This window comes from Podarcis melisellensis (assembly GCF_964234715.1).
Source record: "Podarcis melisellensis genome assembly, chromosome: 3".
In the NCBI taxonomy this organism is placed as follows: domain Eukaryota; kingdom Metazoa; phylum Chordata; class Lepidosauria; order Squamata; family Lacertidae; genus Podarcis; species Podarcis melisellensis.
The window spans coordinates 52,894,299-52,920,472 of record NC_138530.1 but is presented as its reverse complement, the minus strand read 5'-3'; the positions used below and the strand labels follow the sequence as shown (position 1 = coordinate 52,920,472).

Below are 26,174 nucleotides of genomic sequence, written 5' to 3'. Positions count from 1 at the left end.
CGGCCCCTCCTCTCCCGGCTGCCGCGGCCTGGGGCGGGGAGACGCCTCTCCGCCCGCCAATAATGAAGAAGCGGCGGGCCCAGGCGTTGACGCGGGCGAGGCAAGGGCAACTTGGCCTCGGCGCGCTAGGAAATAAAGCGGCCTTCGCGACGAGGCTGCGTCTGCTGCGCAGCTCTGGCCTTGGCTCCTAAGGGGGCCGCCGGGAGAGCCTGCCTTCTTCGGAGAGGCTTGCAAGCGACGGCGCTGCGGCGGGCCTCTTCCATTAGGAGTAGCGCGGGAATTTCCATAAAAGCGCCTTTGGATGTTGCGAAACCAAAGCAGAATGCATCTCCACGCAAAATTTGAATTCTCTTACTGCACATTTAAAACCAGTACTTGGGCCGTAGAGAGGTGGTCTGCTCACGATTGACATGTCTCCACAGTCTCTTGTCAAATAGCTGATAAGAGCTGACTCGGTTAATGTCAGAAACCAAGGAGGTGGTATTTCTATCCCCAATTCGCCTCTGTACTGGAATCTTGCCTGCCCCATAGTGGCCTCCGGGGCTGTTTCTCCCTAAGGACACCTCCCCCCCCCCCTTTAGGGGCTCCTACTCCATGCACAGCACCCAGCGACTAATAATATTGCTTATAAAAATACAAACTACATAAGTACACGCCATGAAAAACACCTCTAATACTTGTTGCAGTCAATTCTTCATCGCTGGCTGACAGAAAATGCGATTGTTTGCCTTTTGTAACTTATTAATGGCTGGTTTTTTAAATCCAGAATTTGAACTAAATGTACTAATGCAGTTTGACAAACAGAATTACTGATCTATTTTAAATAGTAGGCAGGTGTCCAACCACAAGATACAGTCTGAGAGAGGGTCCCTTATCCTCCAGAAAAAGGACTGGTGGGAACATCCATACATGGACCTAGCCAAGGGCAGCAGGAAGGGGCAGCTGCCCCATCAATAAAAGTCAGTAAAATATATAGCTGAGGCTCTGCCCCCCTAACAAAAATCCTGACTACACCCATGCATCCATATAGAACTTACAACCTCAAGATTTTAGCAGGGAAATCCTTGTGAGTCATTCTAGAGTTCTTTGGGAAATACTATCCAAGGAAAAGAGAATAACCTCCAGAAAAATAATTTGGAGGAACCCAATTTCACCCTGAGCTTTTACACTGACCTCTGGGGAGAAAGACAGCAAGAGACAACCCACTTTGGAATTCATGAGTTTTAAAATATACTTGATAGCCCATGCACTGACAGGGCAAAACAAGGCAGATTGTAGAACATAATAGCTGAAGAGCCATAGGGGAAAATGCATGTGCCAGACAGATGCCTTCTACAGGTATGCCAATATGAGAAGCCAAGATGGCGGAGTTGAGAGTACAGAATGGTAAATTAGAACACAGTGTGCAATGTGCATAACAGAAACAGGAAGGATAGGAGACGAACCAGTGGGATATGGTTATCTGAATACGGTTAGCAAGGAATGGTGTCACTGTATGTCAAGATGGCCATAGGGTCACAAATTATAAATCTCAGACAAGGCAGACTCCCTTCACAAAATCACTTTAGGTGAGAATATCAAGTATTATTGCCACCCTGACCAAATTGTCTTGGGTGATTATGGTGGAGAGAGTGTAAAATCAAGCAGGCACCCAACGTTGGCAGTGTGCTAATGGACAACAACTCTCACATAAATCTAGTATGTTGTTCTGGTCACAACAAGGTAGATTCTAGATACCCTAAGGACTGTGACCTTGAACAGTTGGTCATGGAACCAAACAGGTGAAGTGACTCTGGACTTAAAGTGTCACCCAAGACCTGGTGCAAGGTATGTTCTTAAATCATTTGGAAACTGACCAGTGCTCTCAATTTCTACGTATAAAAATGGACAACTGCCAAGCAAGTCCAATGAAATCCCATTTGATTTCAAGACGAAACTTTCCACAAAGATTGGTAAAAATGAAGCTGAAAGTCACAAGAAGGTCAAATCTCTCCAGGCGGCTTGGGAGCTGTTCAAAACCACACTAAGCCTAGCTGGTATAGCACAGGTCAGGAAAGGCACCACCAAGGCCAAGAGGATGCCAGCATGGTTAACCAAGTTAAGAAGCTTTTAGAAGGTGGCTTCCTTCAGAAAATAAGTGTTGCCCAACTGAAAACACAGAGCTCTGATAAAGAAATGGAAGCAGACAATGGGGGATGCAGAAGAGAGATATGAGCTGCACCTCCCTTTAAAGTCTTAAGTCCAATAATAAGCACATTTTAAAATATACCAGAAGCTAGGCAGGCAATGGGACTGTGACTTATCAGGACTGGGTGGGGGGGCGCGGTTTCCCTACTGGCAGACCCCCTTTAATAGTTTCTCAGAAAGGAATCTGGATAGGCCAACAGGCCAATCCTACCTGCGGGGGGGGAGAAACTAGGCTGTCTGGATACCTTTTTATACTAATGAAGTTGTCAATGTATTCAGAACGGGGGGTAAGTAAAAGATTGGGCAACAAATCACACTTCAAAATTATTACAAACAGTCAAAACTACATTAGCTAGTTAGGTTGTACTTGCTTGAGGAGGCTTTGATTTCAAGAGCACGTGCAGAGTGCCTTGCAGGGAAGAGACTTTGAGAAAGGGCAAAACTTTACATTGCATCTGGCTGGATGGCTCCACGGAGACAAATGAACTGAGCGGATGCTTCACATATTTATAGCCAGAAAAGCCAACCCCCTTCCTTAGAATATATGGTGAGCAACTGGAAAAGGAATATCCATTTCTGATCACACAAGTGATCCTAAGTAGTCAGTCAGATTCATACTGAAGAGGCTGGTTCCACCTTAATGATTCTGGACTTCTATTACAAAAGAACTAGTTTAGAGGAAATATATATAAAAAATGTCCAGTAGCACCTTAAGACCAACTAAGTTTGTTCTTGGTATAAACTTTCGTCTGCATGCAGACGAAAGAAGTGTGCAGATCTGAAGAAGTGTGCATGCACACGAAAGCTTATACAGTGGTACCTCTGAATACAAACGGGATCCGTTCCGGAGCCCCTTTCGTATCCTGAAGCAAACGCAACTCGCGTCTGCATGCGTCGCAATTTGCCGGTTCTGTGCACGATGTCATTTTGACCATCTGCGCATGCGCGAGCGACAAAACCCGGAAGTAATGTGTTCCGTTACTTCCGGGTCACCTCAAGCGCAACCCAAAAATGTTCAACCTGAAGCAACGTCAACCCAAGATATGACTGTACCAAGAACAAACTTAGTTGGTCTCTAAGGTGCTACTGAACAATTTTTTTAGTTTAGAGGAGTTAGCCTACTACTAAAATAATACAAAAGATTTAAACTTGAGACGAAATTCAAGATACTGCTTCCTCAAAGGTTCTGAATGCCAGGCACTCTAGGGGTTACTGTTGGTAGTTACCAAATTGACTGAAATAACCATTGCCAAGTATCAGTGACTGTATACAAATCTACTGTGCAACCACACTTTGAATACTGTGTACTTTTCATCACTCCATTTCAAAAAGCTTACTGTAGGGTTGTAAAATATGCATTAATTGGCAAATGAAATAAGAGGATTGAAGCAACATAGGAAGGAAAGTTTCATTTGGAGCTTTTTAGCTTAGCAAAAAGGTCGTGGGGTGGGTGGAATTAACATGTATAGAGATAATAAATGGTGTGCACTAAGTGGATAGGGTGTTTTCTTTTTCATAATATCAGAACCCAGTGTCATCCACTGAAGGTGGATTTTGGAAGGGTTTAAGTTAAATGCTTCTGCAACACACAAATCATGAACGAGGTCTGGAAAAGCCATATGTAATTGCATGCCAATGTATGGAAGTTTGCACTAGGGTTTCAGAGTTTTTGCTTTGGAACTGTGTCACATTGAAGCATAAAGGAGTTTGACATGTAGATGTACGGCACCTTGGAAACAAAATCCTACCTCTCCCAATCATTTTCACAAAGCATAGCAAAAATTGTACTATGACAGTGTTTGACATATCCATTCTAGTTAAATGCACTTAAAAGAGGATGGTTGATGTTTAAACCAGCAATTCAGAATTCCAATTCTCCCACAGAAAATGTGTGCTTAGATGTCCTCTTTATCCCATGATAAGCACATCTATGGATTTCCACTATGGAAAATTTTCAGTCACTTCATTTAAGCACATTCCTGAGGCAACTATATTTTTTGTCAATACTTCATGACCACAGCAAAATGTACCACTTGCATTTTTTTTAAAAAAAAGCTTCAGTGGCAAGAGCTGTACATTCACTATGAGAAAGGGGCCACATGCTGTATACTGATAAGAGCACCATAAAGCTTAAATGACTTTCAAGTACATGCTTTTATCTATTACAATGAAGACTGCATATTATAATGAAGGGTTCTATATAAACTGAAGTAAAGAAAAGCCCAACAAGTCTGCACAAGACAAACACAGAAGGACTAAATAAATTACATTATTAAAAATCTTTATTTAGGTTTGGTCAGTACAGTTAAGATAATATTGGAGTCACAGAGCAATATGCATTAACAGGATACAACAGTTCTTAAACCGAGTAACTATGCACACAAAATTCTTAAACATTCGGTCACCTAAAGAGAACGCACAGATGCATGGTGGCAAAACTGGAACACAGACTACTACAGGACTCCTTCACCAAGTTCATTTTAGTTATAAAACTACTGTACTGGGCAAACTTGGCAGTCATTACCTCACAACTATTATGACAATTTGAGTGTTATAACAGTATGAGTAAAGAATGCCCTTACGCAGCACAAGTTCTAGATATACACAGATTTGTACAGACATCATTGTGTTATACCTGGAAATAAAATTCGTTTCAACTTCACATTAACTCAAAAATATCTTGAGCCTACACAAACATCCTTTTAGCAACATTCAATGTAATTGTTAAAATTTCAGAAGTGGCAGAGGTATTGAAGCAAAAAACCCACAAAGGCAGAATTGTGACATATATGCACTAATCTGAACAGTTCTGGACAGTTTCTTCTCCCAATTTAAACGACACTATATAAAAATGTTGCAGAAAAAAGGTTACAAAACTGAACCCTGTACATTGACATTTGAGTCCAAACCATTCTGAACATGACGAGACCCCGCAGTTCTGTTACCTTTCACACTGACTGTTTTCTCCTCTTGAGAATCGTGATTGGAGTCTGTGTCATTTGAATGGTGAGTTAGAGAATTCTCACTACCAGTGGGAGAGTCTACACTTTCGTACCCAGTACTGAGTTGATTTATATAGCTACCAGATCCTCTGCCAGTTCTATCTTCAGAGTGGTTGGAAAGCTTATTACCATTGCTTGGTGAGGGTGGAAAGTCATCCTCTGTTCCACTGCCCTCTCTATAAAAACCAGGCCCAGCTGTCCTCTGATGAGACGAGCTGCCATTGCTTGGTCCATTTGCCATACGACTGCAGTCTTTGCTCATGGCTTCTCCCTGGTCTGCAGTTTCTGAAGTTGGAGTCCGGCTGCTACCTGGGGCTGAGGTTTGTGACTGCTGCTGCTGCTGCTGATACTGAACCAACTGCTGGCGAGTCTCCTTCAATTGTTGCTGTAGGACTAGAATGGTACTTTGCATACCTTCTACTTCCTCATCAAGTTGGATGATGAAATCATTCAGTTCTACATGAAGAAAAACACATTTGGAGCATACACTTAAAATAGCTCATTTATGTATCCTAAAACTGTCTCAAACCACCTCAACTTAGTTAATAACATATTCATATGTTGATGGCTTTGTGTACATATTTTTCCTAATCTACATAGCCAATACAGAACTCCAAAAAAGTAACTTCCACATCCCATGGTAGGACAGCACAACCCAATGGGTAGCACACACTCATGGGCATATACAAAGAAAAAGAACTAGAGAAAAATACAGAGCAGAAGACATTTCATAGAATGTTTGTTTTAATCTCAATATGCCTACCAAAATGATTATAAACGAAGCAGCAAGTTCCTGCAAATCCAAATGCAAAGAATTTTACACCAGGGCCCAAATGCATTATCAGGCAAAGATTCTTCAAGGGGAAAAAACTCAAACAGCTATTGATTTGTTAAGATATCTGCAAAAGCTCCAAGGTTAAGGGATGGCAGTCCCAACCTGCATGGTTACATGCGTCTTCCTTATAACTTCTGGGCATTTTGCCTTAAAACATTTACTCTTAGCATACATCACCACATTTATACGTATTAATTTGCATGATCTTCTATGCTATCTTTGGAAGTGGGGAAAACTGAGGTTCCATGGCAAATAATGTTCTGTTTTTGCACCAGTAATGTTTCTGTACCATGATCCCTCATATAAAAACCTATGTAGTATATAATCACTAACTGTACATTTAAAAAACTTCACTCACAGTGTTGACATACCATAGCTGTCAACTTTTCCCTTTTTTAAAAGGCAATTCCCTTATTCCAAATAGGATTCCTCGCAAGAAAAGGGAAAAGTTGACAGCTATGGTTCATAACATATTTGGCAATATGAATAAATGTAGTATCAACATTCTCTTTGGAAGTTTGCTGTTCATCACCAGCCTGATAGAATGATACTAACAAGTAGGCCAACACAGGCAAACATTAGCAATAACAATTTCATTCCACAAACATACAATCGTGATTTTTTCGGTATTTTCTACTATTAGAAAATTTCAATACCCAGTCAAGAGCAATTTAATTTCTCTAGTGCCTACAATCCTACAACTTGCCCCCAAAACTATTTCCAATGAAGGGTTAAATCCGGGTAATCCCTACAGCAAAAGTTTCCGCTAGTTGTGATACAAAGTGCTAGCATTATACCAAAGCACCCCCATGTCTCTGACTCAAGACATCTATCTACAACTGAAGGTAAAATTCGTAATAATAAATTAGATACTAATTTTAACTTTGTATGACTTCTTCTGGAAGTGTGCTGGTCAGAACTGGGCCAAAACAAAATTTACAAAGCAAACTCTGTGATCCTGATAACTACTTTAGGTACCCGTGTGCCTGTCTGCCACCAAAAGGGGCTTGGGTTGCTTTACTATGAAAAGCAGACCACCATGTTTTATCACATAATGCTGTTGTATTTTCCCCAATTTCAAATTAGTCTTCTGCTGTGTAGCAAAGACAGCTTCTGTTTTAGAATAAAGTCCACAGCACCCTTGGAGGGCAAAGTATCAAACACACACATATGCAAGTAGTCACACATGACTATTTCCTAGTGGAATTCCTTCATATTCTAGTCAATCTGTTATTTCACATGTCACACTACATTTACCTTCATGAAAAACTAGCTTTATGTTTAATTTTTTGTGCTTCCATGGAATTTGATTAAATGAGCTTAAAATTATCCCTTTATTCATAATGTTTAAACATGCTCTACAGTGGAAACATAATACTCACATCATAACATTAACTGGTGAAGCCTACAGATAAAAGGCACTTTTTCTATTTTCTTTATAAAAAAAACCCTTACCATCCTGACTGCTTTTAAGCTCCTCACTATATTTCTTCTGTAAAGCCAACTCTGCCTCAAGTTGTGCAATACGTCCTTGGGACAGCTGCCTTCCAAGCTCTTGATTCTCCTGGATAAGCATTCGACACTTCGCCATTAACTTTTTGCCTGTTTGGCTGTAAAGGAAAGAGCCATCTATCACAAAATGAAGACAATATTCTCTCATCTCCCTTTTTAAAAGTAGTTACTGAAGTGGTATTCCTGTATGTGTCACGCTACAGTATCTTACTGCCAGTTGTCATTGTACAAAGTCTCCCTATAGATACCAGAGGCTGATCCATCATCGTCTGCTGATCTTCTGGCCCTGTTCCGAGAAACTGAAAGGCAAGTTCTACAGTTGAACATTTTAAATGATCGAATGACTTTTGTTGTTCTTATACTCCAACTACAGCATGAAGCAATTTTCAAAAGAAAATGAACTTAGTTGTGCCTCTAAGGAAGGGGAGGTGGGAGAAGTAAAGCAGTGTTGGACATAATGAGTTGCATCCAACTAAGTCCTAATCAGAGTAGACTCGCTGAAATTAAAGGCCATTAATTTCAATGGGTCTACTTTGAGCAGGACTAGCACTGGCTAGAACCCAGTATAGTCAATTATCTGGCTTGCAAGCAATGAACAATCTCATTTTACCAATATACTGGAGGCTCTAGTCATGACTATATGCAAAATTGCATGACTCTAACATTATGTTGCATAATAATGCTTTACAAAAGGCAAACTTGCCAAACCAAGAATGCAAATGAGCAGAAAAGAATCCAAAACATTAGGAAAAAATGACACAACCACAGAGTACCAATAAAGGGGGGGGGGGAGGTTTTAGTCATGCTTAGAGATAGAGTAAAATCAATGGGACTTAATAATACCCAACTTGTCCCATTTAAATGGGCTTGGATCCAATCCAAAGGACTGAGATATGATTCAGAAGGGGCTCATCAAGAAATTTATTTTAATGCTCTTTCAGTGTTGTGCTAGGTATGCTGCTCCTGTGATGAGCAATGCAACACATTGCAATGCAGCCTTACCATTTCTGGTAAGTCATCGTAGTGTGTAGGCTACTCTGCCAGAGCAGCACCATAGCCACGAGTCCACAGAGCTGTGGCCACTATGTGTATGTGATCTGCAGGAGTTAAGCAGCACACTGCAGGGTGTTTAGCAAAATAAGTTACAATATACTTTCCACAAACAGAAGCAGCTAGATCATGCCACTGTCTTACATATTTTAGCATATAACTGATTAATGCGCATGATCTAATTTATAGAACTGTGACAGCTAGTTGCTTTCTTTCTGTGTGACTTCACACAAAAATGCACAAATAATATGCTATATATACACTTTTGTTTACATGTCCAGGATTTATGCAATCTTGTTTCAGTTCAGGAAAACCACTCAACATATACTAAAAGGCATTTCAATGTTTTGTCTAACTAAAACATGCAGCTCTATTTTACATGAAACACTGCAGTTTCAGACATCATGTGATAGCATATAGCAAAAGGATACACTGCTCAGTGATATGGAGATGCTTTGCAGGCAGAAGAGCCCATTCTGATAGAAGGGCTGGGGGGGGGGGGGACTTCTACATAAGATATTATAGACCTTAGTAATGCAAGGAAGATTCCAAAACTAAAGGAAACAAATACAGCTTCAAAATTTGTATGAAATAAAATCATGGGGGCTTAAAACTTGCAGATAATAGTTTCATGAACAAGGTAAGCTATGAAAATGTGACATATGATGCAAGAACAGTATTAGAACAAAATTTAGAACCTGACTGTGTCTGCACAATTTATTATCCTTTTAAAATATGTTGTTCTCTATAAAGGTTCCTGTCACTTACATTACCTATTTTTCTCTGGCTGGGACACTTCTTGAAGCTTACCTATATGGATCTACTATAATCCCAGCAAATTTACGTTAACATTTCATTTTCCTTAATATGTATTCCTTGCAAATCCTGTATGCACCTACCCAAAAACTTTAAGCAGATATGTAACTGTTTCACCACCCAATTCTTAGCTTTTTTGCCTGTTCATACTGCAATCGTGGCTAAATAAAAGTTCAACGTTTCCAAGTGTTCTCTACTATTATTCAAGACATAGAAGGGTACTTCACACAAGGCATTTTCCTACATAAACCTGTTCCACATAGGAAAACTAACCTTACACCATAATGTGACATGTGCATGTGTTCTGAATACATGGAACCCACTGCTAATCACACACGCTAAGTGTGCATGTGCTGAAGTACATATCAGTATGCATCACATGTTATGGCATATACCTATTTTTTCTACATGGAAACAATGATCAATACAGAAAACAATTTGCATGAAGTGACCCTTGGTTATCACACAAAGCTGTTGGCCAGGATCCAAAGAGCTGCTTTAAGTATACAAGAGGGGATTGAACAGCTCCTGATTTTAAAAAAAAATTCTCTAATAACAGCCCTCATTAATTTCTGAAACTCTTCTAAGTTTTAAAATCATCCCTTGCATTATATGAGGCTTTGTTTCAAGAAAAAAAAGTCAAAACCCTCAAACTCTGTGAAGGATGGTTCTTTGGATCTTGGCCTGTGCCTTCAAGAATTTCGGCCATTTCAGAATATCCATGATGCAATCTTCATGTCCACCTCCAGCACAACATAATCTCTTTAAGAACCTATATAGGAATTTAAGTTGTTGCTTATGTTTTCATGTTCACCAAACTACTGTCTTGTATAAAAAATCAAGAAACTATTTCTGTCAAGAAAGAGATTATAAATGGGTGAGAATGGCAACAACAGTAACAAGCTAACAGAATTGCAGGATGCTGCTGCAATGAAAGCTACCACCTATTTAACAAATCAAATATTCTGGTAAAGTTATAATTTTTAAGCATTTTCCTGTTAACAAGGAAGCCTCAATGATGCCACCCCCATAATTAGCATCACTATTGGATACTATGTGTGGTATCAGTGACAGTTAAAATATAGCATTCAGTGATTTCCCCTACTTTATCTGGAATCCTATGAACAAGGACAATGCAATACAATACTTAAAACACTGTTGAAACAGTCAGCTCTTGAGCACAGACAATGATCCACAAAAAGTGATGTGCAAATACAAGAACTGTTCCTTTGACCCTTCAGAACCACATTAATCTGTAGAAGATTGAACTAGTACTTTCAAGTATCAAGTCGAAAATAAATTTTGGCAAAACACATGGAGGACAAATGATGAAAATATTTCTTGAAAGGGATAAATTAATATCCCACCCCTTAGACCTTTAAAATGTGTAGCAAAGTCAATTGTAAGTCATATCAAATAAAACTTAAATGTTTAAAGGGACGCAATTTCACAATAAGTGGAAATATGTATATATCAAAGACCTGTTCAAGACTAAGATACTCATTTTTCTAAAAATCAAGCAAAACTTAGTTTTTCCAGATGTCTATTTGAAGTGAAAACGAAGTAAGTTCATACTTAGGTTCATGTCACCTTAAGAACCCAAAAACATTTGAAGTCACCATCCTCTATCCAAACATGAATTGATTAAGCTGAAGTTCACAAATAATCTGTATGGCATCCCACAATTAAAACATACCTATGAGAAATGATTTTTGATTATACATTTAACAAGTTTTACAAAGTCAGTTGCAACATATTAAGACAGTTTTTGCTGTTTTCTCTGTTGGTCTTACCTCTGTTTTGATGCTAGACCTTTAAAAGATTTTCCATAGCATCACCCCAAGATGTTTGAAAGATGCAATTTGTTTTTGCTTCAAGGTTTTCTTTCGATGTAGACTCAATAATGGACAAAGCTTCATATACTACCACATTTCATATGCTGTAATAATTATCTAAAGCAGAGCTAAAAAGTACTTCTTAGAAGTATCTTTTATTTAACTCAACCAATACTGCATTGGGAATGCTGGAACTGGAACATTAAAATATTTGTTCTTATATTTTACCTACTATGAAACAGTCCTTAATTTTCTTTCTGTTATTATATATTGACTATTATGGTTCAATTATATTCAGCAGTCTTTCCATTGTGACCTCAAGAATGCACACTAAACTGTCCCAGACTACCATTCCTGGAAATCACTTGGGACATGATGAGGCATCAAAAAGTATCAACTCTTCTGAACTGATGCCAACCAGTGGGATGCATGCAATTTGCTTCAACATCATCTCTCTTCCAGAGAACAGGACAAAATCAAGTAGCAGCCTGTTCTACATATTTATATTCATACTACATGAAAGCTTCCCATACAGTAGTACGAACAGCAGTGTCCCCTGAACTATGCAGTACAACTATTTCAAGGCACATTTTATAGAAGGCTGCAGTACAAAAACTAGTTATACAGTGGAATGCAAATGCCCCAAACAAACTCTGGAAGTAACTACTACTGCAGTACCTTGTATAGCCTGCACATAGTGTCTCAGGATAAAAATTATGAATGGCACTTCTGCATGGATAAGGGCAGTAAAAGAATCACAACTAGTTTGGGGTTAGATATACTAGTTGAGATCCAGGATGTACACAACTGCTTCAACAAGGTTAGGAAGATGTAATTAAATTGCAACTATACGTACAGTACTAGATTTAGGAGTTCACATATTGCCAGCCATCCACAGAACAATTTGTTATTCAAAGCCATGAAAAGGTTCACTGAAGTCCTATGGAACCCAAATGCTAGAAAAAATCAACACTGACTGTGTGCGTGTTCTCACAGCTATTCAAAGCCGATTACCAAATGTGATTTAAGCAAAATTCACCTCATTGAGTTTTGACCCAGCAGTTCAGTGAACAAGGAGGAAGTCCACAGTCTTATTGGCAAAACTGACTTAATCAGTCTCTAAGTCACTAGGTTTAGGGTTAAGAGCGAAGCATATTCCATTTTAATGTTTTACTCGAATTTGACATGATCAATTCATGATTTAAAATCTCTAGGTTCTCCTCCAAACTGTCTGTAGACATAGTGTGCCACAGACTTTAGACTTCTGCTTCTCCCTCTATTTTCTTCAAACAGAACCACTTCGCAAATGTCTACATGTTCTAGAAAGGGCACTTTTTCTGAGGTGGCCACTTCTTCAGAATAGTCCGACGCTGTCAGGCCTCTGAAGCAAAGGGGGGGAAAAGCTGAAACACAAGGTTCATCTGATAAGTTTTACATTAAGCATTACAAGCTGGACAGTATAAGAATGTGGCTTTTGGCTCAAAACGTCTGAGTCTTGGTGTGGAAACGAGTACGTGGTTGTCCCACCAAAGCATTCTCTGTCAGGGAAGTCTTGACTGGGGAGTATGTTTTGTTTACCTATCAGGTGTAAATTTCCAGGCACTCAGTTCATTTTGGGCTTGTTCCAGTTTGTCTTTAGTCTGTTCCAGTTCAGCTTTCATTTTTAGGAAAAACAAGTTGATGGCTGGGTCCACCATTGTTGATCTCAGTTGAGCAACACTTGGCTGCTGGACTTGCTTGAGGTACTGGATCTGATTCTGCATAAAAGGGGGTAAAATGATTACATTGGCATTTATAAGCTTTCATGAGCCAACTTAACCCATTTCAGTCTGATACCCCTATACAATAAGGATCTCATAATATAACATTTTCTTGAATACAACTGAACACCGAAACTGACAGGAATGCACGGAATTTGGATGCTTAGAATGGATCCAAAGAACAGGGCAATTTTGTGTTTGTTCCACCAGCATACTGGGTTCCTAGGATTTTTTTTTTATCATCACTGTATCATCCTCCAGGAACTACTCCAAAAATTTAACCCATAGCACCTTCAGAACATCCACCGCAATCAAGCGGTATACACATTTTATAAAATAAATGAATCTACATATGCCTTTTATTTGAAATTTTACACTTTAAGCTCCTCAAAAGCCAGAGCTATAAGTTGTTCTCAACTCAATTTTAAGTTGTACTAGTAGTAACTAGTAGGCTTACATCAAGTTCTCTCTTTAACATTGGTAGTAGTTTTCATCTTTGCATGCACTTCTGTAAGAAGGCAGGTAACATCAAAGAGACATTTGACTGGCCAATAAATATGTGGCTTTGATCCTTTTTTGGGGGGTAGAATTTTTAAAACCGTTTTTTTTTACCTATCTTAGAGGAAATATGAACTTGCAGGACAGATCTCTTCAAAATTCATTGTTATTTGAATGAATACTGCATTAGAGAAAATTCTACTTAACACATTTTCTTCTGCCAATATTTATTACTCAATGAACACTGGTACTGTGATATCAGTTGGGAAGTTCTAAATCAGAGTAACTTTTGTCTTCTTCTAGAATCCCCATCTCAAAGTGCTTTAAAGGAGCTACATCAGTGCTAAGAACCACATAGCTTGGCAAAAAGTATGAAATACAGCTTGCAGAAAAGGTGGCCAAAGCAACTGCTAGCCAATCTCTGATCTGAAAATATTTATGCAGTAAACTGCTCAAAAAGTAATGAACATAAATGTATCACCTCCCAAGCTATGGACTGATAAGTTTGAGATTCTGCAGCATAAATAGGCATATAGCTAGAAATACCTCCCTAATCACAGTGATATTTCCCTAAGCCAACCAATATCCTAGTCTTGTCTGCTAGAACTATTCACAAACTGGGAAGCCAAGCTCTGCTTCTACATTTATACAGGTACACCTAAATTAAGTGAATTAAGTAAAACGAAAAATTACTTGAAGGAAGTCATTCACAAGGAAAAGTGCTGTTCCTCTTATTGTAGGTACAGAAGTCAATAGTGAATACTGAGCCTGCTTCCTGAAATATCTTTGGGACTCCATTAACTCACTTTGGAAGTAGAGAAGACATATATAGATCAGAACAGCTGGGTCATCTTCGCCATACACCACCACAATTTGGCTACACAGAAGTTGTTTCAGCTACCTATGCATCACAGCAGAATTAAATGTGCACAGCATTTTATTGTTGTTATTTTAAAAGTAGCTATGCTTTGCTTAGGTCTGCTACTAATCTAGGGTAGTTCTCAGTCACTTAAAAAGATGAAGGCATCATGATTCATTAAAGTTTTCATTCTGCCAGGAATGTGGCCTTTTGACCAAAAAGACTCTGAAAAAAACACTCATGCAACAGGATAGTTGAAGCAAACACCACAGGATGTTAATAGTATTCCACATACAGGATGTTAAGCTAAAAATAAATATATCAACACAGACACATTCATCTGCAACAAGTTGAAAAGCTTCACTTACAGTACACTCTTGCATCTCTTGTTCCTTAGTTGCCAGCCGCATTACTAGGATATTTTCTCTTCGAGCAGATTCTTGCTGTTGCTGCTTCAGCTTTTCTTCTGACTCTCTCAATCCAGTTACATCATTAGCTATTGTTGAATGGCAAAGCAAACAGTAAAGTTTTAGTGGGAGCCTATAAAGACCTTAAACCAAATTTTTGTCTAAGCAAAACAACTTGACCATCAAATTTGTTTGCTTCTGCTCCCCTATTGAATCAACTAAACCCACATACAAGAATTTAACGGGGAAAGGAATAGCTCTTCTACAGCAAGCAAAGCTGCACAGGCACAGCAAAGATCAATTAGGAGATTCCTACCCTTTTTCTACCTTCCTTTTTCCTGTCAGCTGTCAACAACAGGTAGGACCAGTAGTCTATAATAGAGGAACTCCCTCTCCTCTTCCCCTACTTCCTCCTCAAATTTGCTTCAGAGGGTTGCTGGAACCCCCTGAACAGATTAGGAGAGAAAAGGGAGGGTAAGTTCCAAAGCACAGCCAGAAGTCCCTTCACTAATGAAACTACTTCACGGAATGCCACCCTTCATTTCTATTTCTAGGGACTAGTGATGATATTCCAGATGAACTATTTAAAATTTTAAACGATGATGCTATCAAGGTGCTACACTCAATATGCCAGCAAATTTGGAAAACGCAGCAGTGGCCAGAGGATTGGAGAAGATCAGTCTACATCCCAATCCCTAAGAAGGGCAGTGCCAAAGAATGCTCCAACTACCGCACAATTGCACTCATTTCACACGCTAGCAAGGTTATGCTTAAAATTCTACAAGGCAGGCTTAAACAGTATGTGGACCGAGAACTCCCAGAAGTGCAAGCTGGATTTTGAAGGGGCAGAGGAACCAGAGACCAAATTGCAAACATGCGCTGGATTATGGAGAAAGCTAGAGAGTTCCAGAAAGACATCTACTTCTGCTTCATTGACTATGCAAAAGCCTTTGAGTGTGTCGTCCACAGCACACTATTGCAAGTTCTTAAAGAAATGGGAGTGCCTGATCACCTCATCTGTCTCCTGAGAAATCTCTATGTGGGACAAGAAGCTACAGTTAGAACTGGATATGGAACAACTGATTGGTTCAAAATTGGGAAAGGAGTACGGCAAGGCTGTATATTGTCTCCCTGCTTATTTAACTTATATGCAGAATTCATCATGCGAAAGGCTGGGCTGGATGAATCCCAAGCCGGAATTAAGATTGCCGGAAGAAATATCAACAACCTCAGATATGCAGATGACACAACCTTGATGGCAGAAAGTGAGGAGGAATTAAAGAACCTTTTAATGAGGGTGAAAGAGAAGAGCGCAAAATATGGTCTGAAGCTCAACATAAAAAAACGAAGATCATGGCCACTGGTCCCATCACCTCCTGGCATATAGAAGGGGAAGAAATGGAGGCAGTGAGAGATTTTACTTTCTTGGGCTCCATGATAACTGCAGATGGAGACAGCAGTCACGAAATTAAAAGACGCCTGCTCCTTGGCAGAAAGGCGAAGGCAAACCTAGATAGCATCTTAAAAAGCAGAGACATCACCTTGCCAACAAAGGTCCGTATAGTTAAAGCCATGGTTTTCCCAGTAGTGATGTATGGAAGTGAGAGCTGGACCATAAAGAAGGCTGATTGCCGAAGAATTGATGCTTTTGAATTATGGTGCTGGAGGAAACTCTTGAGAGTCCCATGGACTGCAAGAAGATCAAACCTATCCATTCTTAAGGAAACCAGCCCTGAGTGCTCACTGGAAGGACAGATTGTGAAGCTGAGGCTCCAACACTTTGGCCACCTCTTGAGAAGAGAAGACTCCCTGGAAAAGACCCTGATGTTGGGAAGATGGAGGGCACAAGGAGAAGGGGACGACAGAGGACGAGATGCTTGGACAGTGTTCTCGAAGCTACAAGCATGAGCCTGACCAAACTGCGGAAGGCAGTAGAAGACAGGAGTGCCTGGCGTGCTCTGGTCCATGGGGTCACGAAGAGGCGGACACGACTAAACGACTAAACAACAACACTTGTGAGAAGCAATTATTTATTTTTTTAGGTGCCCAAGTTAGCCTACTCCTGCAACAAAATATTGTACCATCTTAAAAAATAACACACACACACACACTCTCTCTCTCTATATATAGGCAAAAGCTTTTGTAGAGTTAAATTCATGAGACACCAACATAGCATGTTTTAACTATTAACAAAGGATATTAAGTTCATAGAAGATTACATAACCTCCATAACAACTAGAAAGCTGAAAAGCAGTTGCCATGTTTAAAGGACTTAGAGGCACTTAAAGGGAATTAGACCATTACTGTGATTGCAGTGTCTCACAAACAAAATTCATGCTGTGGATCTATTAACATCTACAGAGGACAGAGACAGCACATTGAGGGTGACAGAACTATAGTCTGGTATTTAGCTTTCTGCTAAAACTGGTAAAAACTTTCTGCTGCCAGTACAAACACACCAATAATAACGGCTTGGAGTTTCCCAAGACCCTAACTGGGAGAAAAGAACTGAACTTTTCTACAAACTGCATTTTGTTTGAGATCAGTCAACAATAATTAAACTCATACTTGAGATAGTGCTCTCTTGGGTGTGTTTAGAAAAAAGCTTGCTTGTCACTCTAGAGGTATCTCATGGTAACAACTATTCTTTGGTGCCTAATTGTTGTTCCCAGTATTAATCCCAAGGTGGATATGTAAAGGCAAGCTTCTCTTTCCAGAGGGACAATTTTGACATTCAAATCGCTTAAAATAACCTGAACTCAAATCCCAAGGATACAGAGGAGTTCAACAACACTTACTTTAATACCACTTTACACTGATGTTTTCTGACTGAATGGGTTTATGTTAACAAATCAAACAAATCTGATTGCAAAGTAAAGATTAAAAAACCCTCTTAAATAATTTTATCTGTATCTGTATAAGCAGGTACTGACAGAGAAACTGTGGCTCGCCAAGATTTTGTTGGACCCCAGTTCTCCTCAGCCTCAGGCAGCAGAACCAACAACCCTATGATGGGAAGCATACAACCATATCTGGAGTGCCACAGGTTTCCCATATCTGACTTTACAGCAAGAACCCATCATATTGGCTTAAAGAAATCCACAATGATCAGAAGATGCATATACACAAAATATGATACACTTTATCATTCATTCTATATTAATGTTTTTCAAGAACAGCATACCCCAACCTGGTGCCCTCCATATATTTTAAACTACTCCACTGCAAGCAGCAGTCAATAAACAGGAATGATAGGATTGGAAGCCAAAAATATATGGACAGCACCAGCTAGGGAAGGCTGGTTTAAAACCATAGTTCTCAAACTGGTCTTTAGCTGTGACTGCAGAGGAGACCACAAAACATACATGATGGCTACAGACAAGGTCACAGCACTGTGATTTTATGATAGCATTTCAGAAATCCTGCTTAAGCCTCCTGAAACAAAAGTATTTAATTATCAGGTGCACCCACAGCACTTACAACAGTATCAGTTTGAGCAAAGGTTTCCACTTACTGCAGTTAACCAAACTACTGCAGACAGTAAATGCTGGCTTAACGAAGATACCCAATGGGACCAGTCCCACTCATAGATCTGCTGAATTCATTTAACTTTATCAGAGGCACTTCTAACACACCAACAACTTCTGAAAAGACTACCAAAAACCTTTAACATTAATTTGAGCCAGCCACTTTCTCACCTCCTCCTATGGGTTACCTGGAATACTTTTGTACAAAAGGGATGGCAGGATAGGAGAATAGATTAGGAGGCTTACACCAGCTGCTGCTAGTTATGTGTATATTTTATTTATCTCTGGGTTTTGTTTCTTTGTTGGGGTTTTTTAAAAACATAAACCACATTTAAGCTTAGTAAACACTGTATACCAATGACTTAAAATGTGGCTTGTGACACATCAATTTGAACAATGTACATCAGAGATAGGTTACTTAAGCCTGAGTGACTGAACTGGTAATGCCATTAATATGTCTGAACTCTAAGTAGATAGATAAAAGTGAACCTATGAAGAGAATTACAGTTCTAAAGGGTTTCTGGATCAGCCTGACCAAGCTTACTTAAAGGGCTGTTCAGATACTTTTCTGAGCTGTACAGAAAACCCAACCGCTTCCTCTTAAAAAAACTATTTACTATCACTTCTATTTTGCAATTGAGTTTCCACTTACAGTTAAGGTCTGTATATTTGCCCTCCAGAGCTTGCACATATGCTTCATACTGCTTCCACCTAATGAGGAAGGAAAATTGTTTTTGAATCTTAAATTATTAAATTATGGCATGCTTGGTGCAAAGTGGGAGTACAGACAAGATCACACTTAAACACACAATAGGGTATTCATTAAATATCCTAAGCTCTTTCCAACCAAAAACAATGAGCTATAGACAATCTGACATCTAGCACCACCCTAAGCACCTTTCCATCCTTCATTTCTGCAGTATTAAAACAAGTTTCTAGCCTCATATATGAAAGACATGGAGAGTTTATTTCTGTTACAAACCCAAGACTGCCAAGGTGCAGACTCTTGGTCATACTCTTACATTCTTTCCTCTGGAATTCTCTATACAGTCTGAAAGTATATCAAATGACTTTTTTCCTTTTTGCATTCTAAGTGCAGAATTTCCAGCTACTTGCCTTTGGATAAACAATGTTCTTTTTCTCCACAGACAGTAGGAAATCTTTCTACCTCATTAAACTTAAAATTGCTTTTTAGTTCCCTGTTACCATGAAAATGGAAGTTATTCAAAATGAAACAGTTAAGAGATGCATGGTTTTTAAGTAAAAGGTAGCCTATCACTTTACCTTAAGATCAACTCCTCTCTAGGTAGAACCTTGAAGTCTGTATCACTGAGGCGAACCTACAGAACAAAAATAATCAAGTTCAACTATTTCCTCATGCGATATTGAGAAAGAAATACAAATGCTACAGCTTTCAAGCTTACCTTCTTCGGAAGTGGTTCTTCATTAGTCATTGTGAATTCTGCATAAAAGAAACAAACACTATCATTATTTGGTCCTCTTACTGCCATAGCCAGCATTTTTATGCCACCTGAAAATAATGATGCACTCCAACTGAACTGAGTCCACTGAACATAGCATTATGTACTTTCCAGAATTATGAAGAATTGGGCTCTATGTATTAGATCCAGACCACCACCCAAAAGATTCTCCCATTGGAGGAGGTGGGGAGCCAACTTCTCCAATCCCTCCTGAAAAACTGGGTCAGAGGGTCCTTGGGAGATGGTGATGGCAGTTACAGGAATTCCTCTGCTGAAACTGTCTCTTGCTTTTTCCAGCAAGAGCCTCTGTTGGATCTTGGGTTATTTCTGTCCAAGAAAGCGAATATATGGATCCAACCTCCTGTGTTGAGTGTAACTGTAACTACAGCTAACAGAAAGCTCATTTCACAGCACAGAAAGGGTTTACATGTAAGTTACTGGTTTAAACATTTTTACAGCAGTACTAGGTATCTGCTTATACATATTGCTGCAAAGTCTGAGAAAATGATCTGAATTAAATCCTACTGAAATCCCTGACTTTTTAATTTTTTAAAACATGTACTCTACCTTATGACCCTGCTGGGTTTCTGAGTTTTGTCCAATTAACACAACTATTATTTTGTATTCAAATACTTTTTCTGACATTTATAAGCTTTCCATATCTAATGCATGTTATGTCTCTATTGCCAAAAATCTTTGTAAATAATATTGATACCAATTATCTAATCATTAGTTATTGTCTCATATCTTCACTGACACCCTGTTTCCAGCTATACCGTGTCCTTGTTCCAAAGTTTTTTCTGGCAAGAACTTCCCAGGAAAAGGCACTTTTGAATGTATTCCTGCAATTAACTGGCACTACACCTACCTCAGAGACAGTCAGGGAACCACTATGTTGTGCTGAATTTAAAATCTGAACTTAACTTACTTGATGCTTAGCTTATTTTTTTAGTTGTTTTGTTGATAGTGTTTCATAGATGGTAATTGTTTTACTGATGATTTGTAACTGTTTCATTGATTTGTTAAGTATTTGTAATGTTCTATGATGTTATTTTTATGTATTGCTTGTATGCTGCTGGGATTCATTTGAATGAAAAGCAGCATAGGAAAATAATCAATCAATCAATAAATCTTTTGCAACTTTATTTGGGAATTATTCAATCATGAATGAGTCTTGCAACACCCAGATTAAAATGTTGATAAATCCATATAGGATAAAATATTTTCCTTAAATTATTAGCAAAGAGCAGGTACTTCTAAGAGCAATCAATATGTTTTTAAATCCCCAAGTCTCCCTCAGCTAGACTCATCACAGTATTTTTTTTAAAGTCTTAAGGGGCCATATCTCTGGGCAACCTTCTGAGGGCTACATGCCAGTGGTGGTCAGGGCCTGAAGCAAAAGTGAGAGAAGGAATAAACGTACATTTTGCCTTTGTACAGTGGGCTAGCATCTGCACACACTCACATACCTCCTGTTCTTTATTCAGGGAAGCAACAGGCATTATCAGACTTCAAGAATACATTCATGACAGGCAAAAACACTTGAGGAGAGTGCAAAGCAGGATGTGGCCTAGGGAGAGGTCTGATGGCCAAACAGAGGCCTAGAGAGCCACTTTCATCTCCACACACACACAGATCTCTATCCCTTTTATATAGGTAACTCATAAAACCAGTCTTTATTCATGGCTTCATGTTATTGTGCAAAGCTGATCAATTTAAGAACAAATTGTTCTTTCAGGATTTGTGAACTCAGATTTTGTATTATCATATCTGTGTTCAAGATGGCTATAGAAAGAAGTCATACCTATAACTCATATTAGCCAATGGCTTTAGTGAAGTTGCACACCACCCTGTGATCCTCGATAAGTTCCAATTTTTCTATTGCAAGTAAGCATCAATCCCCCTTAAGTCATTGTAGCTGCAGTGTTCAGTGCACATACTCCACCTTCAGAACGTGATCAGATCCATACTAGATACCATTCCAAAAGTAACAAAACCCATATTCATACCCAAACAACCTCATGAATGCAAGGACATGTGAGTATTATTATTTCCACTATTTTGCATACATTTTATTAACTATATTTGGTTAAATAACCAAATTAAACCGTTTCAACATCAAAATGTAAGTTTAATATAAAGGTATTTAATTGAAACACTCAAGTATGTCATCTTAACTTTTATGATTCTGTCAAGTCACACATGTAAAATCTTTTGTCAGTTTTCATAGTATTTAAGAAAATAGACAACTGTGCTGTCATGTAACTAGATTTTATTTTCAGTGTATTATGAAGAAATTCTCTCATCCCTGACCCACTTCTGATCTAAGCTAAGCATCCATCTCCAAGCAACAGAGCAATCCAGGCTGAAACAAATATGGTGGCAGTTATAAGGAAAGTGCTTGTCTGTTTAAGTGTTCCATGCACATCCTATTATGTATAAATGAATGCATTTACTTCTAGAGTCAACTCATTCACGTTTTAACTTAGTATACCAGTGAACTCTTGGTGAGTTGTGACAGATATCAAATTTTTGGTTATGACAATCAATCCAGACATTGTAAGCTGCACCTGAAAATTACCTTGGGAAGGGGGCACCCAGTAGACTCCTTAGAATCTGACACATTGTGTATAAGTTTCTTGTTCTCAAAGGATATAAACTTGCTTGAACAGAAATATTTCCAGTAGTCAGTCTACAAATTCTACGTTGGAAATGCATCTGTAACATTTGAGATGTTACAGCATATACTGTACTTGTTTTGTTCCCCAAAGAGCAAACGAACTCTCAATAAATTGATACCACTGAGCAAGTTTGCACCTTAGCCTTACAATTTGGAAAAGTATACTGCCAAACCCGTATTTTCAAACAGACTTTTGATTAGAAAGCAAGTGTAACCTACATTTGCTTGGAAAAGTTAACAAACAGGGTTTTGTTTTGTTTTTTAAAAATCTAATTATTGACTTTAAATTATTTATAAAATCACTGTTTTAAGCAGCTGCAGTTCAAACCTGCTTTCTCTCTTGCGCCAAGTAGTGATGCCTGCAATCTGAGGAATCTATTACTTTCTAGTGAGCCAAATCGAGCATAAATAACCCATCCATGTGACTTGCAGTCCAATCCCATCCTTATTTACTTCGAAACCCCATTTATTACAGTGGCGCGGACTCCAATGCAGAGGAGGAGTGCAGTCTAAAGCTTTATAACCTTTCATATTCTGCGTGGGGAATGTCTCTCTGTGTGCATCTACCTGCCTATCTACATCTACGGCTGGCTTCCGATTCCCCCTCTATCCAAATGGCGTAGAAATAAAAACGTGTCGCCAAGCCCTTTCAGGTCTTAGGGATAAAAGGCCTCCTCGTAATTAAGAAATCATCTAACGAGTATTTTAGAATCCCAGGGTATCCACGCTCCTGTCTACGAAGGCCGGTCCATAGCAAACAAGACAGGCGAGCAGAGGATGCCCGTCCCAAACAAGCTATCTGAAAAACGTTGGAGGGGGGGAGTGTGTGGAGGCTTTTTGAGGGGGGTGACGACAGCCATGAGGAAATGCCCGTAACGCAGGAAAAGGCGCCGAGTTTAAGCCCCCCCCCGCTTCGAGTTACGTTAGTCCGGGAAGGCGCTCCCCGCCCCGCCCGTAGGATGGATGCCCCTTCCCGCTTAGGGTCGGCGAGCCTCGGGTCTCTCCAGGAGCCGTAGTAGCGGGGACTGCGGCGGGCGGATGCGGCCCGCGCGCGAGGAAGCGGAGAGAGGCCGCCACTCACCTCCCACCCGTGGCGGCCCCGAGGCGTCGTCGTCGTCGTCGTCTCCCGGTTGCGGCGGGTGCCTCCACGCCGGGGCTCGTGTCGCATCAATCAAGCGGGCCCAGCAGCACCTCTGCTTGGAGAAGGCCGCCGCCAACACCGCCGTCGCCGCCGCGCCAGCACCACCACGCTCGCTTCCCGCCCCGCTCTTTATTTGCTGCTTCGCTGCGCTACAAAATGGCGCCGGACAGGGAAATGAGAGGAGCCGCCGCCTCGCCCCTTCCTTGCCTCCCGCCTCGTCCTAGCGAGAAGGCAGAGCCGCCCGCAGCGCCGAGCCAACCGCTGCCACTCACCCACGGCTCCTCCCCCTCCCTCGGCCGCGCGCTCCCTCGCGCCGCCTTATCAACACTTACCGGCCCAGCGAGAGAGCGAGAGCGAGCGAGCAACTGCCCCTGCAGCAGCGCTTTGCCTGGCGCCGGGACTACTTCCCTCGCACGGCGCTACTGCCTCCCCCCCCCCTCCTTCCTTGGTTCGGTCTGCTTTTCTGTTCTCTCTGCGGGAAAAAGCCGCTGTTTGCGCGGAGAAGGGGGGTGGAGTCAGACGTAGGTATTCGGCCAAAGTTAGTGGGGGACGACGACTGAATGCCCCGCTCCAGTCCCGCGTCTCTACGCAGTTGCAAAGCATGATGGGAGGAAGCAGGGTGGTAGTAGCGTCGGCGGAAGGATTCGGAATCGTACCGTCTAACCACCTGCAGGAGTGAGGCCGAGCGAGGCGGAAGGAGACTTGATGTTGCTGGAGAAAGATAGTTGCGGTGAAGTTCCTGCGCAGGAATTTCTTTTGAGTCCACAGGCTTATTTTCCGAAGCAGTGAAAATGGAGGAGTCGAGTCTGTTTCTATGCAGAATTTGGAAATCGGCATTGAAGGGTCGCCTACCCGTGCACGCGATCGGGCTGTAATATTGGGTTAGAGTTACGAAGTGCCCGTAACTCCCACTGAAATAAGTGGAATTGGAGAATTATGTTTGCATCCAGGAACTTGACAAGTTGTATCTTTTTAGCTGTTGGGTACAGGACTCGCAACTGTGATACATTCTGTACCCATGAGGTTAATTAGAAGGGAACCGGTAAAGTTGATTGGCATTAACTTTAGGACTGACCAATTTATTCATAGGATTTGCGATTAATTTCTGGAATTCACGGGCACAGGATGTAGAATATCTTTTAAAGGGATTCTTCTCAAGTTAGACACCATAGCTAAACAGTCCATAGCTGTCAACTTTCAGATTTGAAAATAAGGGATCAAGCAGCCTCAAAAATAAGGGACCAGCAGCCTCACCTGTCCCAGGGACAGTCTATGGGGTATCTAACAGTGGGATAGCAGTGGGAAACGGTGCTGGAATAAGGCAATTTCCCGCAAAAAAAGGGAAGGTTGATAGCTATGAAACAGTCTTTGTGGTCAGAGGCAAAACTGAGTGTTGGAACAAAAACAACAGGTGAAAGTTGTCACTTTTTCTTTAATTTTTTTAAAAAACCATTTTAAACAAAGATAAGCCAACTACATACAGAGAATCATCTATGAATACCCTACAGCACTTTGTCAAAGTGTATGACAAACACAAATTAATATATATTAGCCACCATCACTTGAATGGTTGTCCACAGCTAAAAAGTTACAGTATTGTATCAGCATCAGTGGTCTGCAGGGTTTATACAAAAGCAGGCGGGGAGGAGAAAAAATAATAATTAAAGTATGTGCTTCATTCAAGTCAAACTGTGCTGTAGGCCATAGGTAGCGTTCTGCTATATGCCTCATTCTTTGTATAATCTGTAAAGTCAACCCAGACTGCATAAAAATTACTATATTTCCCCTGGCCTCTTGCTATCTTCAATTTTCATGTCAATTTCCCCAATACTGCTACCTGCCAGATCACCCTATACCACCGGTCCTGGCAATGGTCGTCCTTAACAAATTGGTTCTAAGTTCTTTGTTTCTAATTCGTGGTATATCCTGTACAGGTTAAGCAGAGCCAGTCCTGGGGTCATGGGTATTGTCTGCCTTGTGATCAAAGATATCTCTGTAAAAACATTTGGTGGGAATCAAATTGGGATTTAGAATTGAAGAAGAGGCATAATTCCAAGATTGCAGGTTTGATTCCCATAACAGACAGCTGCACATTCTTATATTACAGGGGGTTAGACTAGATAATCCTCAGGGTCCCTTATAAATCTATGATTATAGCAGCTGCTGTAAGGGATGTCATCGTGTACTTTTGTTTCAGGTAACAAAATCTTTTGGTCTAGCCCTGAGTTAGGATTGGAAGGAAAAGTAAGTATTGCATATAATTCAGTTCCCTCCCAACCTTTCAGTTCTCTCTTATCTATCTCTTTTTTTTAAGAACCTTAGCAAAATTTTGAGAAATACAGTGTATTATTCTGTGTGACATTTAAAGTGGGGCAAATGTAACCTGTGAACAATGGCAATGGGCATTATGCAAAGAAATGTGAGAAGGAATTTTTAAAGTGTTTTGTTGTAGTTTCAACCTTTGTAAAACAACAACCCTTTCTGTGTTTTCTTAGCAGTGTTGCCTCCAGCATGTTGGCAGGAGTAAAATAAATGAATAAAGTACACTCATCACTAGAGGGCAGATCTGCTATATTATGAACAG

General features: G+C 40.2%; 1 protein-coding gene across 3 annotated transcripts; it reads right to left on the bottom strand.

Moving 5' to 3' along the window:
• Window positions 1-4,451: 4,451 nt before the first annotated feature.
• WTAP (WT1 associated protein) lies at window positions 4,452-24,557 on the bottom strand. 3 transcript variants are annotated; one of them, XM_081906876.1, is made up of 8 exons: window positions 23,923-24,545; window positions 19,713-19,750; window positions 19,573-19,628; window positions 18,941-18,999; window positions 14,723-14,850; window positions 12,816-12,994; window positions 7,480-7,634; window positions 4,452-5,645 (listed from the first exon to the last, which is right to left on the bottom strand). In XM_081906876.1, the coding sequence occupies exons 1-8, from the start codon at window positions 24,425-24,427 to the stop codon at window positions 5,056-5,058; spliced, it is 1,710 nt and encodes a 569-aa protein (XP_081763002.1). In that variant the 5' UTR covers window positions 24,428-24,545; the 3' UTR covers window positions 4,452-5,055. The 3 variants fall into 3 exon arrangements, with proteins under 3 accessions (XP_081763002.1, XP_081763003.1, XP_081763004.1); XM_081906877.1 differs by lacking the exon at window positions 23,923-24,545 and adding an exon at window positions 23,531-23,739; XM_081906878.1 differs by lacking the exons at window positions 4,452-5,645; window positions 7,480-7,634 and adding an exon at window positions 12,370-12,640 and having other exon boundaries at window positions 23,923-24,557.
• Between the last annotated feature and the right edge of the window lie 1,617 nt (window positions 24,558-26,174).

Bases quoted from the DNA above. Each gene is read 5' to 3' on its own strand.
- WTAP (XM_081906876.1), bottom strand. From the start codon at position 24,427: ATGCCGATTTCCAAATTCTGCATAGAAACAGACTCGACTCCTCCATTT. The intron at 19,751-23,922 runs GTAAGTGTTGAT...TCTTTTATGCAG, and splicing joins CTCGCTCTCTCGCTGGGCCG to AATTCACAATGACTAATGAA. The intron at 14,851-18,940 runs GTAAGTGGAAAC...ATTCAACAATAG, and splicing joins CAAATATACAGACCTTAACT to CTAATGATGTAACTGGATTG.